Genomic DNA, 18,765 nt, shown 5'->3' on the forward strand with positions numbered 1-18,765 from the left:
GATTTTAAAATATACAATGAATTATTGTTCACTATAGTTACACAACTGGAGCACTTATCAGCTTAATGCAAATTTGAAGTTATTCCACAAAAAAGATCTAAACGTGCTTATATATCACTAGTTCATGACACTTATAAACAAGGCTTTTACTCAGGTACTGAGAGCCACAGAGTCAAAGGGAAAGGTTCACTTCCTGGCCTTTACAAACTTATTTATGAATTACTATATTACCCTCTTTAGAAACATGTGGTTCATATGCAAGGTGATCATATAATTTATCATCCAAACAGAGACATTTTTGAGAATGAAAGCTGAAGCTATTAACTAACAATCTGCCAAGACAACAAGTGTGAGCTGGGGAAATCTTAGGCAAATCTGGATGTATGATCACTTTATTTATAAATTACTATTCTGTTTTCACTCCCTCTGGCTTCATAACCTTCCCAATGCCTTGAAAATCTTCCTGAAAAGCAATTTGGAAATTTTTAGGAAATATGTAAATTCAGAAGAATGAAGGCAAAAAATAAAAAGGAGGAAACTAGGATAGGTGTACACTCCCAGACAAGATGGTACCCCTATCCAAGCAGCTACCTCAACACATACTGATTTTTTCACTTCACTTTGTTATACCATTTGAATTATTTGGCACTAATAAATATTTTCTTTAGGAAAGGCAATCCTTTCTAGGAGAATGCATTTATACAATAGCATGACATCCTTCAATTGGAATGTTTTCCAGTTGACATGTGGCAGATGAAAGGTACTGGAAAGAAAGCAGATTTGCACAAATGCACACACGTGTGTTTTCCTGTATATCTAGATGGTGATGAACAAAAGAGATACAGGGGATTTCACCCTTTGGTGGTGAAAGATTGAATAGGATATCAAAACAAGGAATGAAGAATGAGAGCAAAAATTTTGAAGATTAACTTGTCTATTTCAAAATTGAAATCGAAGAGAGAAAGAGAATTACTTCTTGCTCAATTTCTGGTATCCTGTTTGGGAGGACAGAATTCAGGCAAATTCTATTATACTGTGCTTGACCAGTATCACTGTTTATGGGTCTATTTTTAAAAGAAAATACATTCCAGGACCTTAACAACCACATATTTACTAATTTTTGGAATTTCACTCACTGATAAGATTTCATAACCAATCAAGACAAAACTGATGGTTATGGTAGGGTAAGCTTGAATGAAGGGATGTAAGAACAAAGTTCAAAACTTCTAACTTTTGGTAGATATTCAGAAGCTAAGATGTGTGTGTGTCTGTGTGTGCATTTGTGTGTCTGTGTGTCCGTGTTTGTGTATGTGTGTTTGTATGTCTGTGTGTGGTTCTCTGTGTGTGTGTGCCTGTGTGTCTGTGTGTGTACATGTGTCTGTGTGTCTGTGTGCCTGTGTGTCTGTCTGTGTGTGTATATGTGTATGTGTCTGTCTGTGTATATGTCTGTGTGTGTCTTTGTGTGTGTGTCTGTGTGTATTTTAAAAGGACTCTTCCTTATCCATTTTTAAAACTTAAAAATCACATTTTAATTGGATTAAAAATTAAAATGGACCTTTTCTAATAGACATTTAGTATAAAAATATAATACTTAAAATTGTTGTCAATAAACTAAGATAATTTATAATTAGAGTAAATGGTGACACACCAGGTAACAAGTAACGGATACAAAAATAAATAGGAAATACCGCAAAATTCTGATACAGTCTAAGAAATATTCTAAGAGTTTTAATGTTTTAAATTATACCCTAATAAATAGGTGATCATTTACATATATATTTAACTATTAGCTACACTTTTTTTTTTGTTTTTGTTTTTTGAGACAGGGTCTTACTGCCTCATCCAAGCTGGAATGCACTGGTGTGATCACAGCTCACTGCAGCCTGGAACTCCTGGACTCAAGTGATCTTCCATTTCAGCCTCATGAATATCTGGGACTACAGGCGTGTGTCACCACACCCAGCTAATTTTTAAAATTTTTTGTAGAGACAGGGTCTCGCTATGTTGCACAGGCTGGTCTCAAACTTCCGGCCTTAAGCGATCCTCCCGCCTTATCTCCCAAAGCACTAGGATTACAGGGGTGAGCCACTGTGCCTGGCCTAAATACACTTTTGGTTAGAATATTTTATTCCATGAACATTCTGGAGTACTTTAATTATATGTTACTAAACTCCTGGGTGGATTATTTATGTACCTCAGAAAGAAACCATACACCCGGATGACAAACTGGTCAGTCGGTAGAGACCTGAATTTGCTATACCTTCTTGACTAGAATTCTGGTGCTCTAGACACAAGGTAGGCTGCAAGTGACTGCTATGTGTCTGCTTTCCCAGACTTCCCACTCTTAAAAAACTCCTTCCCTTATATCAATTATTTATTTATTTATTTATTCAGTATTTGCTGAGAATCTAATGTTAGGCTCTGCAATGGTCACTGGGAATACCACAAGCCTTAGCTATACTAACTTATCTGGATTTCTTCCAATGTAGAGCTTTAAGGCTTTGCACATTCTGCTTCTACCTCCTAGAACATGCATCCCACTTTCCTTCCTCTTCAGCAGCTTCAACTAATTCTTCTGGATTTCATTCGGGACTCTTCTCTCCCAGAAGCCTTTCTGAGTCCCAAAATCTGGGTAAATACACTGTCCCGTGTTTCCAGCGCACCAAATACTTACCATTATTTTTTCATGCATAAAACTATACTGTAGTTGTCCAAATTTGTATTTCTACTAAAATTATACATATACATGATTTAAAAAGTAAAACAGTAATAAAAAACTGCCATCCTCTGACATACTCCTCTCCATATCTGATTCCAATACTCAAGTCAATCCACTTTGAACTCTTTCAGCTATTTCTTTTACTATTTTCATTCTTCTAAATAAACATGCAGAGAGAGCTATTTCCTGATTTAAAAATTTTTCACATTATCTTTTGACTCCCTAACATATTTATGATAATGTATTCATTATTCATAACTAAGTTCCATGGTACTATGATTCAATTTCATTTTGTGTACAAATGTTTAGTATGACTTTCTTTTTATTTACCTAAGTTTTCTGTGATTCTATTTATTACTAGTTGACCCTCAAACACTATTCCAGATCTGTAAAACTCAATTCCTCTCAACCTGGTCCAAGACAGCAAGTAATCTATCAGTTCTTTAAAGAAAAATAACAAAACAAAACACCTATGACCTCCCATCTGCTCCAGTTTAACTGGTTGCTCTCAAGGCCTGAGGCACAGCTGTTATCCTAGAGCTTCCCTTAGACTCTCTCCTGTGTTTGATTCTCTGATTCTCAGATCCCATCTCTCCCCTCTTCCTCTTTTCTTGGTTTACTTTTTTAATTGAGTAGTATACAGTCTCCAGCAACTTCTTGGTAAAAGATATAAGAGAAGTAAAGTTTGAGGCTTTGTCTGAGTGAAAATGTCTTTATTCTATTTTCATACTTAAGTTTTACTGGATATACAATTTTAAGTTGAAATTCATTTTCTTTCTCAAAATTGGCAAGACAATGTTTCACTGTCTTCTATTTTAGTATTGCAATTGAGAAGACCAATATAATTTTCATTCTTAGTCCTTTGAATGTAACCCTTCTTCTCTCTGGAAGCTTTAAGGATCTCCTCTTTTTCCAATCCTGATGCTGTGAATTTCCAATACTATACCGTAATATGGATCTTCTTTCACTCACTTTGCTGGACCTCTGCATAGTCCTTTTCAATATGGAACCTGTTATCTTTCACTACAGGAAAATTTCTAGTATTCTTTCTTTTTCTCTTACTGGAACTCCCATTAATCCAATGTTGGACCTCCTGGATTCTCTATTTTCTCTCCTATTGTCCAGTTTTATTTTAACTTTCTGTTTAGCATTCTAGGTAATATTGGCTACTTTATCTTCCAAACCTACTAAGTTTTAAGTTCTTCTATCATGTCTTAATTCCAAAGAGCTCTTCTCTGAATCATCTTTTAACAAAATCCTTTTAACGGTTTCAATATTAATTCTGTTTTCCTCCAATTTCCTATTTTCTGTTTGTTTTTCTCTTTGGTTTTCATATGAGGTTTTCTTCAAGAGGCTAGCTATTGTCAGTTGTATTATCAGAATGAGTTACTCAAAAAAGAATAGGGGCTCTTTGTTCACAACAGGGCTTCTCATCCAGTAAACCTCACTGTAGGGTCATAAGCAGTTAGGCTGATTTTAAAATTGAGGATCCTATATATCTGTATCTGTAGGTCTCTCTCTTGAATAAGCTTCTTCATCACAAAAGCATTTCACTAATTTCCTGCTTTGGGGTTTTAACCCTAGCTAACAGTTCATGACAACTAAGAGTTGTAAAGTGTCTAGGAATATTTTTCAGTCCAATGTCTTATTCTTATGCCCTAGAACCTCCTGTTCAAACTTCCATAAGAAACTTCCTATCTCTTGCAAGAATTTGGGAGAGACAATCTCCAGTTGTGCTGGGGCAGGTAAGGGTTCTGGGAATATAATTAATCCTAATTAAATCAGTTATCCTATTTTTAGCCACACCCCAAACTGCAGCATTCAAAGGTATCTAGAGTCTCCAAGTTCTGAGCTTTTCCAGGGTTCTTAGTGGAAATCATCTAACTACTGGCTTTCTTCACTGCAGGAATTTAAGGTTAGACTCTCTCAGGTACATTAAGACAGATACCACTTATACATCTGGTTGCTAGTTTCAAGTCTCGTAACATACTGTATTAGTCTGTTTTCATGTTGCTGATAAAGACATACCTGAGACTGGGTAATTTATGAAAGAGGTTTATGGACTTACAGTTTCACATGGCTGGGGAGGCTTCACAGTCATGGCACAAGGCAAAGAGCAGCAAGTCATGTCTTACATGGATAGTGGCAGGCAAAAAAAAAGAGAGCCTGTGCAGGAAAACTCCCCCTTATAATAACCATCAGATCTCATGAGACTTCCTATCACAAGAACAGCAGGGGAAAGACCTGCTCCCATGATTCAATTACCTCCCACCGGATCCCTCCCACAACACATGAGAATTCAAGATGAGATTTGGGTGGGGACACGGCCAAACCATATCATTCCACTCTTGGCCCCTTCCAAATCTCATGTCCTCACATTTCAAAACCAATCGTGCCTTCCCAACAGTCCCCCGAAGTCTGAACTCATTTCAGCATTAACTCAAAAGTCCACAGTCCATAGTCTCATCTGAGACAAGGCAAGTCCCTTCTGCCTATGAGCCTGTAAAATCAAAAGCAAGTTAGTTATTTCCTAGACAAAATGGGGGTATAGGCATTGGATAAATACAGCCATTCCAAATGGGAGACACTGGCCAAAACAAAGGGGATACAGGCCCCATGCAAGTTCGAAATCCAGCAGGGCAGTCAAATCTTAAAGCTCCAAAATGATCTCCTTTGACTCCATGTCTCACATCCAGGTCACGATGATATAAGAGGTGGGTTCCCATGGTCTTGGGTAGCTCCGCTCCTGTGGCTTTGCAGGGTAGACTCCCCCCAACTGCTTTCACAGGCTGGCGTTGGCTTTTCCAGGTGAACAGTGTAAGCTGTCAGTGGATCTACCATTCTGGGGTCTGGAGAACAGTGGCCCTCTTCTCACAGCTCCACTAGACAATGCCCCAGTAGGGACTCTGTGTGGGAGCTCCAACCCCACATTTCTCTTCCGCACTGCCTTAGCAGAGGTTCCCCGTGAGGGCCCCACTCCTGTAGCAAACTTCTGCCTGGACATCCAAGCATTTCTATACAACCTCTGAAATCTGGGTGGAGGTTCCCAAACTCTAATTCCTGACTTCTGTGCATTTGCAGGCTCAACACCACATGGAAGCTGCCACGGCTTGGGGCTTGCACCCTCTGAAGCCATGGCCTGAGCTCTATGTTGGCCCCTTTCAGCCACAGCTGGAGCAGCTGCGACACAGGGCACCAAGTTCCTAGGCTGCACACAGCATGGGGACCCTAGGCCGAGCTCATGAAACCATTTTTTCTTCCTAGGCCTCTGAGCCTGTGATGGGAGGGGCTCCCACAAAGGTATTTGACATGCCCTGGGGACATTTTCTCCATTGTCTTGGGGATTAATATTCAGCTTCTCATTACTCATACAAATTTCTGCAGCCAGCTTGAATTTCTCCTCAGAAAATGAGATTTTCTTTTCTATCGCATTGTCAGGCTACAAATTTTCCAAACTTTCATGCTGTTTCCCTTTTAAAACTGAATGCTTTTAACAGCACCCAAGTCACCTCTTGAATGCTTTGCTGCTTAGAAATGTCTTCCACCAGATACCCTAAATTATCTCCCTCAAGTTCAAAGTTCCACACATCTCTAGGGTAGGGTCAAAATTCCGCCAGTCTTGTTGTTAAAACATAGTAAGAGTCACCTTTGCTCCAGTTCCTCATCTCCATCTGAGATCACATCAGCCTGGATTTCACTGTCCATATCATTATCAGCATTTTGGTCAAAGCCATTCAACAAGTCTCTTGGAATATCCAAACTTTCCCACATTTTCCTGTCTTCTTCTGAGCTCTCCAAACTGTTCCAACCTCTGCCTGTTACCCAGTTCCAAAGTTGCTTCCACATTTTCTGGTATCTTTTCAGCAATGTCCCACTCCCAGTACCAATTTACTTTATTAGTCCATTTTCATGCTGCTGATAAAGACATACCTGAAACTGGGCAATTTACAAAAGAAAGATGTTTATTGGACTTACAGTTCCATATGGCTGGGGAGGCCTCACAATCATGGCAGAAGGCAAAGAGCAGCAAGTCACATCTTACATGGATGGCAGCAGGCAAATTAAGATAGCTTATGCAGGAAAAGTCCCCTTTATAATAACCATCAGATTTTGTTAGATTTAGTCACTACCATGAGAACAGCATAGGAAAGACCTGTCCCATGATTCAATTACCTCTCACTGGGTCCCTCCCACAACACATGGGAAATCAAGGTGAGATGTGGGTGGGGACACAGCCAGACCATATCATTCTCTAATTTTTTCCTTGCAAATGTATTATCTTTTATTCCTCTACTCTCATTATGATACCGTTTCAAGGGGATAGGAGGGTAAATGTGAAATTTTAATTTGCTATATTTAACTAGAGTTCTTATAATTATTTCTTTTGCAAATTAAATATTTCAAATGTAGAGAAAGGCATAAAATATAGTAAACACCCATGCACACCCACCATGCAGACTAAGAAAATATTACAGATATGGTTGAACTATGCCTTTTGCTCTAATCCATTCCTCTTCTCAACCAGAGATAACCATTATCCTGAATTTAGTGTTTACTAATCCCATGCACATATTATTTTTACCATAGGTAGAATTCATGAGCATATAATTTTCTTAACATATTTGACATAGGAGTGTCATTTGTATCCTTGTATGACTTTTTTCATACCATATTGTGGACGGTTTTATAGATTTATCCAAAAATAAATGTAGTTTTAGATCATTCATTTTCATTGTTATACAAAATCCCACTGTGTGACTATACTATAATTCATCCATTCTTCTACTGATGGGCAAGTTTCCACTTTTTTACACAATTACATACCAGGCTTCCGTGAATAATCTTTTGTAAAAAAAAATTAATTGAGGCATAATATGAAATGAATAAATCATAATATCAGCTCAGTGTGTATTTATATATGTATATACTCATGTAAGCCCCATCAAAATAAAACATTTCAAGGTCCCCAGAAGGCTCCCTTGGTTCACTTTCCCAGTCAAAATACTCTCCCTACCCAAAGGTAACCACCATTCTGACTTCCATCACCATAAATTAGTTTTGACTGTTACAGAAATTGGTAAGTGGAATAATAAAATGTGTACACTTTTGATCTTTTTCACTCTTCATCATAGCTGAAGTGATTATTGTAAAATCATCATAAATTCATCCAAATTTTTGCATGTAGTTTTTCTTTTTTTAAATTGTTGTATAGTATTACAGTGTATGAGTATACATTAATTTATTATCCATTTGACTGCTGACAAATGGGTTGTTTCCAGTTCTTGGATATTATAAATAAAGTTGCTATAAATATTCTTGCACATTGCATTTGGCAAACATATAAATTCATTTCTTCTGGGTAAATAAGAGTAGAGCTGATGAGTCATAAGGTAGACTATATTTAGCTTTAGTACATCACCAAATAGTTTTCCAAAATGATTTTATTAATTTACACTGCCACCAGCAACAAACGTTATCATGTGTTCCACTCCATCATCAAGGTTTGGTTTTATCAGTTTTTAAATTTTTTAGCCATTTTTTCAGATGTGCAGTGATATTTCACTTAGGTATTAATTAGTATTTCTCTGATGATGACTAATGACACTGAACATCTTTTTATATGCATATTGGCTATTTAGATACCTTTTTCCAGTGCTTGTTGAAATCTTTTGCCCATTTTAAAAGTGGGTTTTTTGCTCTGTTTTTTGGTAACAAGTTGACATATTCACCTACTATATAATTCACACACTTAACGTGCACAATGTTTTTTTCTATGGATATGTGCAGCCATCACCACAATCAATTTCAGAATATTTCAACACCACAAAGGTATTTCATACCTTTTGTCCATGACTACCCAATCTCCAATAACCCCAGCCCTAGGCACCCAATAATCTACTTTCTGTTTCTATGGATTTGCCTATTCCAGACATTTCAAACCATTGGAATCATGTGGTATTTGTTTTTTTGTGGCTGGCTTATTTGACTTAGCATAATGTTTTCAATTATCATACCTGCTGTAGCATCTATCAGTACTTCATTCCTTTTTATGGCTGAATAACATTCCATCTGGGGAAATACCAAATTTTATATATCCATTCATCAGCTACTAGACATGCAATTTTTTTTCCACTTTGTGGCTATTGGGAATAATGCTTCTGTGAACATGTGTGCAAATGTTTATGTAGAGTGTAGTTTCCATTTTCTTGGATATATACATAAGAGTAGAAATACTGAATCATGGTAACTCTATGTTTAACCTTTTGAAGAACGGCCAGACTGTTTTTCAAATTGGTTGCAATATTTTACGTTCCTTGCAACAGTATATGAAGATTTCTATTTCTCCACATTCTCACTCACATTTGTTATTATCTGTCTTTTTTTTTTTATCATATTCATCCTAGTGAGTGTAGAGTGGTTATCTATTTCTGGCACTGACATGAATTTCTACAATAAATAATAATGCTGAAGATCTTTCCATGTCCTTGTTGGCCATTCATAGATTTTCTTTGGAGTAATGTCTGTTTAGATCTTTTGCCCATTTAAAAAACTGGGTTATTTATCTTTTTATTATTGAGTTATAAGAATTCTTTATAGATTCTAGATGCAAGACCTTTATCAAATATATGATATGCAAATATCTTCTCCCATTTTTGTAGGTTGTGCTTTCATTTTCTTGATGATGTCCTCTGAAGTAAAAAAGTTTTTAAATGATGAAGTCCAATGTATCTTTTTCTTTAGCTGCTTGAGCTTTTGATGTCATAGCTAAGAAACCATTGTCCAAAGTCATGAAGACTTACTTCTATGTTTTAAGCATTTTATATTTTTCTCACATTTAGATCTGATTCATTTTGAGTTAACATTTGTGTATGGTGTGAGAGAGGGGACTAACTTCATTCTTTTGAATGTGAATATCCAGTTGTACCAGCACCGTTTGTTGAAAACTATTCTTTCACTACTGAGTTATGTTGATGCCCTTGTCAAAAAATCACCTGACTATAAATGTGAAGGTTTTTACCTGGACTCTCCTTTCTATTTCATTCATTTATAGGTATATTCTTACCACACTGTCTTACTATAATTACTATAACTTAATATTATTGTAAGTAACAACTTATTGCTGCTTTGTAGTAAGTTTTGAAATTGGAAAGTGTAAGTATTCCAACTTTGTTCTTGGCCAAGATTGTTTTGGTTATTCTGTGTTCTTTTAATTTCACATGAATTTAAGGATAAGCTTGTCAATTCCTGCAAAGACAACAGCTAAGATTTTGGTAGAGATTGTGTTAAACCTATAGATCAATTTGAAGAGCACTGCTATCTTAACAATAATAAGTCTTGTAATCCATGACCATAAGATATCTTTCCAGTTATTACATCCCCTTTAATTTGTTTCAACAACGTTTTATGATTTTCAGATTATAAGTTTTACACTTCTTTCGTTAAATTTATTCCTATTTAATTCTTTCTGATTCTATTATAAATGGAATGTTTTGTTCATTTTGTTTTTGGGTTGTTTATTCCAAGTGCACAGAAATTCAGTCGAGTTTTTGTATTAATCTTATAATCCTGCAAGCTTACTGATGTTATTAGTTCTAACAGTTTTTCAGTGGATCCTTACGGATTTCCTGTACATAAGACCATGTCATCTGCAATTACAGTTGTAATCCCTTCATTCCTAGATTCTTTTTTTTTTTAAATCTGGATGCCTTTTTTTTTTTGCCTATTTATCTCGCTAGAACCCCTAGTACAATATTTAATAGAAGAGAAAGGAGTAGCCATCCTTGTCTTACTCTCGATGATAAGAGAAAGCACTTATAAGATGTTGGAATCCATTGTTTGTTTGTTTTTTTGTTTTTTAGCTTTTACATCTATATTAAGACCCTAGTACTATTCAAAGAACAGAGAGAAAAAGAATAAAAAACAAATAGAGCTGCAGAAAAAATGCAGGAAATTCGTATGTTAAAATCTAATTTCCAGTGTGATGGTTTTAAGAGAGAGGGCCTTCGGGAGAGAATTATAAGCGGGATTAGTGCCCTTATAAAAGGTGCCCTTATAAAAGTGGCAAAGAACCTAGCTGAATTATTGTTTGTGTCCTACTGTTTTGTAAAAAAGAATTTGTAAGGAATGACATAGAATATTTGGCTGAATACATTTCTTTCTTTTATTTTTTGAGACGGGAGTCTTGCTCTGTCGCCCAGGCTGGAGCGCAGTGGCGCGATCTCGGCTCACTGCAACCTCTGCCTCCCAGGTTCATGCAATTCTGTCTCAGCCTCCAGAGTAGTTGAGATTACAGGTGCATGCCACCACGCCTGGCTAAATTTTGTATTTTTGGTAGAGACAGGGTTTCACCATATTGGTAAGGCTGGTCTTGAACTCCTGACCTCAGGTGGTCTACCCACCTTGGCCTCCCAAAGTGCTGGGATTACAGGTGTGAGCCACCATGCCCAGCTGGCTGAATAAATTTCTAAACAAAATAATGGCTTGGTTTCCCTTGAATGTTTATAATAATAAAATGTAAGAAGAAAAATGATTTAAAGACAAAATGGTCAATCAAAAGGAAAGAGAACTTAAAGGTTTGAAAAATTATCAGCCTTTCCATATTGTAAAAAATGAGAAAGTGTGTTCAGGAGAGAACACAAAAGGTGTGCCTGGACTGGCAGGGACAAGGGAAAAATGACCCTGAAAGTGTATCACAGATCCTTGGGGCTGTCTCCTATTCTGTCTCCCAGGCCCAGAGTGCAAGGGCCTGGAAGAAAGAATGATTTCAAAGGAAGGGCCATGGGTACTCACAGGACCCTAGCACTTGCTGCCTGGCCCTGCCTTAATACTCCACTCCCCACATTCTCACACAGTACTCCTTGGCTGCCCCAGGTGCAGTTCCATTTTCAAAAATAGAGCTGCCTGGAGCTTCAGGTGTACAACTCAGACAGAGGGTTGCTGTGAGTACAGGGCCACCAGAGAAAGTCCCCACTATGGCAATGCCTAGAGGAGTCATGGGGGCAGAGTCATTCATCTCTGGAACTCTAGACTAAAAGACCCACTGGCATGTGATTCCATCCTGGGAGAGCAGCAGGCACCCAACTTCAACATATGAGAACTCTACCACCTAGAGCCTTGGGAGCCTAATCCCTACCCCAGTGTGTTCAGAAGGTAGGACGTTAAGTCAAAGAAGATTATTCTGGAGCCTGAAGATTTAATGTCGCCTTATTAAGTTTTGGACCTGTTCAAGACCTGTCATTTCTTCCTTCATTCCTGTTTCTCCCTTGTGGAATGGCAAGGTCTATCCTGTGCCTGTCCCACCATTGTATTCTGGAAGCATATGATGTTATCTAGGCTCACAGCTAGAGGGGTAATTTGGCTCAGAATGAATCACTGTGGAGTCTCAACCATATCTCATTTAGATGATATTTACATGAAACTCTAGGCTTCAGACTTTGGAGCTGATCGTAGGATAAACTAAGACTTTGGGGACTAAACTAGAATGGAATGGCGTGTTTTGCATATGAGAAGGACATGCACTTTGTGGGGTAAGAGTGTGAAATGCTATGGTCTGAATGTTTGTGTCCCTGACAAAATCATATGTTGAAATCTAATTCCCAGCATGATGACATTAAGAGGTAGGGCCTTTGGAGACTAAAATTAGGTCATGAGGGCAGAGCTCTCATGGATGAGACTAGTGTCCTCATAAGAGGTCTGAGAGAGTTTGTGTGCCCTTCCCACTATGTGAAAACACAGAGAGATGGCACCAACTATGAAAACAGAAAAGGGCTCCTACCAGACACAAAATCTGCCAGCCTTGATCTTGAACTTCTCAGGCTCTCAAACTGTGAGAAACAAATGTTTGTTGTTTATGGTATTTGTTAACAGCAGCCCAGAGGACTAAGACCATATTTACTGGCCACTGTGATTTCTTCTTCTGTGAAGTGTTTATTCATGTATTTTGGCCATTTTACTACTAGGTAGCTTTTCTCTTATTTATTCACAGAAATTATATAACCAAATGTTGATTCTCTATAAGTTACATGTCTTAGGAATGTATTCCCACAGCTTTTATTACTTTGTCTATTGTGTCTTCTGATTCACAGGAGTTTTTACTTTTAATATGGGTAGAAGTTACCAACTTTTGAGTTTAGAGCTTAGCCTTTTTATGTCTTAAAAAATTCTTCCCTATCCCTAAATCATAATATTCTGCTTTTCATATTTAGAGTCTGTCTTCTACTAGAAATTGATTTTTGCATGATATGAAGTCATAATCTGAATTTTCACATACAGATAACCAAAAATCCCAGCAGTATGTATTTAATAGTCTGGTCTTCATTTCATCATATGCTGTTTAAATGCATATATGAATCAATTTTATAATTTTTTTCCTTATTTGCCCATGTTCCCTTTAACTAAAAACTTACAGGGGAGATGGATGATCCTATTCACTTTTGCATCCCTGGCATTAATACATAGTGGTTACTTATCAATAGTCACTGAGTAATGAACAGGAATAAACCAAAGGAAAAAAGGCAGCAGCACATATGAATCATGTCATAAAGTGGAATGAAAAGAAATGATTTCAAAGGTAGGCAAAGTTTCATCATAAGCAAGAATTCATTTTATAAGTAATGAGAAACCAATAAAAAAATTTAAGCAGAAAAATTGCACAGGAAAAATTTTTCTTAAAGACTGGCAAAACTTAAAAGTCTGACAAAAGCACACATAATGACAACAGAAACAGACACCTATTCTGCTGGGGGAGAGGAAATAAACTGTTATAACACTTAGGAAGGCAACCTAATAATATCTAATAAAGCTTAAGATATGTACATTTTACAGCCCAGCAATTCTACTATTTATCTTCACAAAACTCTTACATATGCATGAGGAGGCAGATACAAGACTATTTACTGCAGTATTGATTGTAAAAATTGAAAATCTGGAAACGATCTAACATATCAACAATAAAATGAATGCATAATGGCAGAATAATACACTCTAATACCACTCAATAATTAAAATAATTAGAACTATACGTGTCATCATGAATAAATCTCAAAAATAGTCATCAAAAAAGATGAATTCTGGCCAGATGTGGTGGCTCATGCCTGTAATCCCAATACTTAGGGAGGCTAAGGTGGGTGGATCACCTGAGGTCAGGAGTTCGAAACCAGCCTGGCCAACATGGTGAAACCTCATCTCTACTAAAAATACAAAAAAATTAGCCAGGCGTGGTGGCGCATGCCTGTAATCCCAGCTACTTGGGAGGCTGAGGCAGGAAAACCACTTGAACCTGGGAGGCGGAGGTTGCAGTGAGTCAAGATGGCGCCATTGCACTGCAGCGTGGACAACAAGAGCGAAACTCCACCTCAAAAAAAAAAAAAAAATTCCTAAAGATCCAAAACTGCATAATACTTTTGTATAAAGTTAATAGTGTTTTGTTTTGTTTATAAATACACAGAAATGTAGAAAACGTACAAAATCATGGATGAGAATAATACTAAATTTAGGACAGTGGTTACTTTGGGGCAAGAAGCTAGAGAAGTGAAATCAGAGCAGCAACAGGATTATTCAGGTTTAACTCAAAAATATACAGATCTGAAGCAAATATAGCAAAGCATTAAGACTTGACAAAACTGAATGATGGGCATATGAGTGTTCATTACATTATTCTCTTTAGTTTTCTAATAAAAAATACTCTGGTGGCAGTATGGAAAATAGGCTAGAGTGGGGAGAAGCAAAATGGAAACAAAGAGGGCAAGTAGAATACTTTTGAAATTCCATGGGAAATGACAAGCAGTGAGAATGAGGCTAAAAAGAAAGGGGCAGAAGAAAGAAGTACACCTGAGAGATACTCCAAAAGTAAAATTCACAGGATTAGGTGACAGATTGGATACAAGAGGTACAAAAAGGAAATTCAATGTCATTCTTCTTTAAAATATGGGAAGTAGGAAGAGAGAGTTCTAAAAGATAGTGAGTTCCTTTTTGGAAATAAGTTTGAAGGGCCGATTCAACATCCCAGTGGAAAGATCCAATAGAAAGGAGGCAATATACCAAAGTGGTCAGCAGCTCAGGCTCTGCAGTCAGGTACCTAGGGGTCAAATCCAGGTTGAACCACTTAAACACATTAGTTAACCACTCTAAACCTCAATTTCCATGTCTACAGAAAGAGAGGATGCTAACAAAATCGCTATTTTCATAGCATTTTTGTGAGAATGAAATTATATAATGCCTTTCAAGTTCTGAGCAAAGTATCTGACACAGACTTATTGCTCAATAAATGCCTATGGCTACTATTTACAACATTCTTTCTCAGGTATAGGACTTCTACCACATACATCACTTAGGACGCATTAGTAATTCCACCTTGGTTCCTAAAGAACTTATTTCTATAAATTATATTCTGTTATCTATATGGGCTTTTATAAAATGTTCATGATGCTTAATATTATACCTTATTTATAACTGCTGAATAATTTCACTCAAGTCAGCATCATTTTCCAACTCAAGAATATATCCTTTATTACCTGAAAGTATTATACATGAGATCTAGGCTGAATTCCTATAGAATTCTACTAAATACACACATTCAACAGTAAGTTGAAAGCATACAAACAATACCTACATGCCAGGCTCTTTCAGATAACAATAAACAAGGCAGAAATAGTACTAACCAAAATTATAGTCTATTCACTAACAAGTAATTACAAAGCAGTGTAATAAATATTAAAACAGCGAACAAATGGGTGCTGCAGAACACAGACAAAAAGAATGCTCTCAGAATTTGAGAGTTAAAAAGGGGATTCTGAAGGATGGGGTCTCTGATGACAATAAGTAGTTGGCAGAATAAGGCAGAGAAGTGAAAGCTGGATTAAAAAAAAAATAGTGTCTTAACCCATTTATGCCTGAGGTTGGAATTTTTTGAATTTTTGCCATCAGACCTTGGTGATGACCTTGAGCAGTAGGATATAAATAACTCCCACATGCTTAGCATTCCAATAATGGAACACTAGGCACAATTAAGCAGGGAGAACACTTTCTTCTAATATCTGGAATTAACAGAGAGCACAGACTGTTGAAGAACCTGAAATAAGTTTACCAGATACAAAGTATGCAGTGCAAATATGGTGTACTGAAGTATGAAGCTGGTGACAGATGCAGAAAAGAGACTGGGAAGAACCTTGAAGTCATATTCTATATGACACAATTAAATGAGACTGCTTAAAAGTGCTTAGCACAGTTCCTGGTACAAAATAAGCAACATTAATTGTTAAACATTCATTTGCTATTATCTAGTACTCTCCCACTTTTCCAATACACCCACCAAGAAATATGTTCCACCCACTCTTCCTTACATAGTTGGCTGCTAAAACAATTGTATATATAGTACTTATGAAATGTCTCATTAGTAAAATGAGGACATTAATACCAATCTTGCAAGCCTACTGTAAGGAATAAAGCATGAAGAGTTCCTAGGCGAGTGACGGGACACATAATTGAGGACTTCCGAAAATGATTTCTATTAAGACAGATGGGCAGGTAAGTCAGAGAAACCAAAAAGTAGGAAGATTTAGTTTCACTCTGGGGTTATGCAATAGAAATGCCTTAGAAATTTTGTCACCTTAGGACTAACTTTCTTTAATAGGGTAAGATACACACACCAACAATGTTAAAGTTACAATAAAGGAGTCAATACCATTCTGATGACGTTTACTTCTTCCTAAAGTGCAAGCTTTTTCAAAAACAAAAAACTAATCTGTAATTCGCTTTTTTTCACAATTACCTTATATTAAAAGTTTTGAAACAAAATCCGAAATCCCATAGCCCTAAAACAACTAGTCTCATTTTACATATTTCCTTCTAGGTGCCTTCAAAACAATAATTAGAAGGCTTTTCTACTCCATATTATACTGTTTTGATTTAAGACCTACACCAAATGGATATTGTATTAGCAATATTTTGAGAGTAACCCTTTTGCAAAAGCAAAGATACTCTCTGGACATATTAAATAAGAAAATTTATCATCATTTGATTTATATTCAATCTTCAAGTATCACATCTGGGATTACTAAAAAGGCACCCTGTTATATAAATTTTATAGTATGTAATTATTGTCTGATTCTAAGTTGCCTTACTGACAACCTAAAACATTTATTTCTAGCTACTCTTTTTCTTCCAAATGGTCTCATTTGGTGGCAGCTAAATTCGAAGAGAATTTTATTGATATTAATCCTAAATGACAACATCATAATATATTTGAGAAAGAAATTATCAAATGGCATCATTTCCTTAAAAAAGTAAAGAATATTTTACCTGAAATAAACTAAAGGATAATCTTAAAATCAAACAAAATATTTTTTTCACACTACTACACAATTATTATTATCAGAAAATCCTAAGTAAACTGAAGGTTAAATTTCCTAAAACAGCTAAAATGAGTATAAAAAGTTTATTTTAGAATTTTCAAATAAAAAATCCTACAACATTACTAAAACAAACTGCAAGTTCAAAAGAAATGAGAATATCCTTAGAACTTCTTATGGAGAAGATTTTACTCCGTGTCAGTATCTAATGCTACTAAATATCTGCTTAGGGTTCACATAAATGCCCTTAATAATCTTTCATTATACTTTCAGGTCAAGTCATCTTAACTTGCTGATGCTAAACATTCAATTATACTATGAGTATTCCTAACATTAAGGTTATTTGCAGTCTCTTAAGGACACATCTAATTTTCCTAGTCCTCGTTATTTAATCATGTACAAATGCCAAGAAATTAGTGAAATATACTGGAAGCCACATAAATAAATAAGTGTCCAAAAAACCCCGGAACTACTAAAAAAGCAAATCTCATGCTTTCAGTCTTGAAATGCAATAAGGCAAAATTGATTAGTGTTTAAAATAATCTCAACTATTTGGTGACCATCCATGTAAAACATATTCACTACCTCTCTGCCAGTCAATCTTTAAAGAAAACGGTAAACTAGGTATAAAACAAGCAACTTAATTTTACATTGCACTTCAACACCAGTTCATCAACTGATTAATCAATTACATGTCTTATGTAGAAATTTCCCAAATATATCATTCAGTTATATATGTACATCTTTCTTCATCTCCAATAACATGTTTTAAACTCTCTAGTAGTAAAAACCTACCTTTGAGGTTCTTTGAAGTTGATCACCAACGTATGTTTTACGAAACTGATCCAAGAACCACAGAATTGCAAGCTCTATTTTCTCATTAGAACATCGAGGCAATCCGGTGTCCATTAAAGATATAAGCTGAAAAACTCTTCATGAAGGGAAAATAAAAAAAAAGCTTCAGTACAAAACCTTAGAGAAACAACATTAAAATATTTACCATAAATGTAATATATAATCACTGTAAAAAGTGGGAAAATACAAAAACATATAAAGAAAATATTTTTTGAATCATCTGATATCCTACTACTGAGAGATATTACAACTTGGTCTAATTCCTTTTAGCCTTTTTTTCCTAAGACATACACATACATGCATATAGATGCAAAACTCTGTATGTACATACAGATATTATTTTACTAAAAACTGATAAATGCATGGCATACACATAAAAAACCCTATACATAGATATAAATTTTTAGTAAAAGAAGAATGATACCAAGTATGCAGTCTTGTATTTCACCTTTTTACTTAATCTTATATTTCTAAATAATTAAATATCTTGCGGTCATGACTCAAAGTTCAAAAAAATACCAAGAGGTACATCTATCAAAAGTTATATCCCGCCCTTAATGAATAATAAAATTTTACCCTAAATAAACTACAAGGTGATCTTAACAAAATCAAATATTCCCAACAGCAGTTAAACTATTAAGAGAAAATCATAACTTTTCTATTTATTATTATTCAAAACTATTATTAGAAAATTATAAATGAACTGAAGATTATGTTAAATTTCCTACAGAAAAAGCTTAATTCAATATAATGAAAAACTTAGTGCAGAACCTCAAAAAAAATCCTTCAATATTATCTATTTTCATTAAAATTTTCTGGTGGATGACCGCCAAGTACCTTGTG

General features: G+C 35.9%; 1 protein-coding gene across 3 annotated transcripts in view; it reads right to left on the minus strand.

The window, feature by feature from the left end:
* Nucleotides 1-18,765, minus strand: part of RANBP17 (RAN binding protein 17) — a 428,141-nt gene that overhangs the window by 305,257 nt on the left and 104,119 nt on the right. For all 3 annotated transcript variants that reach the window (XM_063642616.1, XM_055285264.2, XM_055285265.2), the window contains one exon: nt 17,863-17,998. In XM_063642616.1, the coding sequence (XP_063498686.1) occupies nt 17,863-17,998 (136 nt within the window). The remainder of the gene's footprint in view (nt 1-17,862; nt 17,999-18,765) is intronic.

This window comes from Symphalangus syndactylus, chromosome 7, assembly GCF_028878055.3.
Source record: "Symphalangus syndactylus isolate Jambi chromosome 7, NHGRI_mSymSyn1-v2.1_pri, whole genome shotgun sequence".
Lineage (NCBI taxonomy): Eukaryota > Metazoa > Chordata > Mammalia > Primates > Hylobatidae > Symphalangus > Symphalangus syndactylus.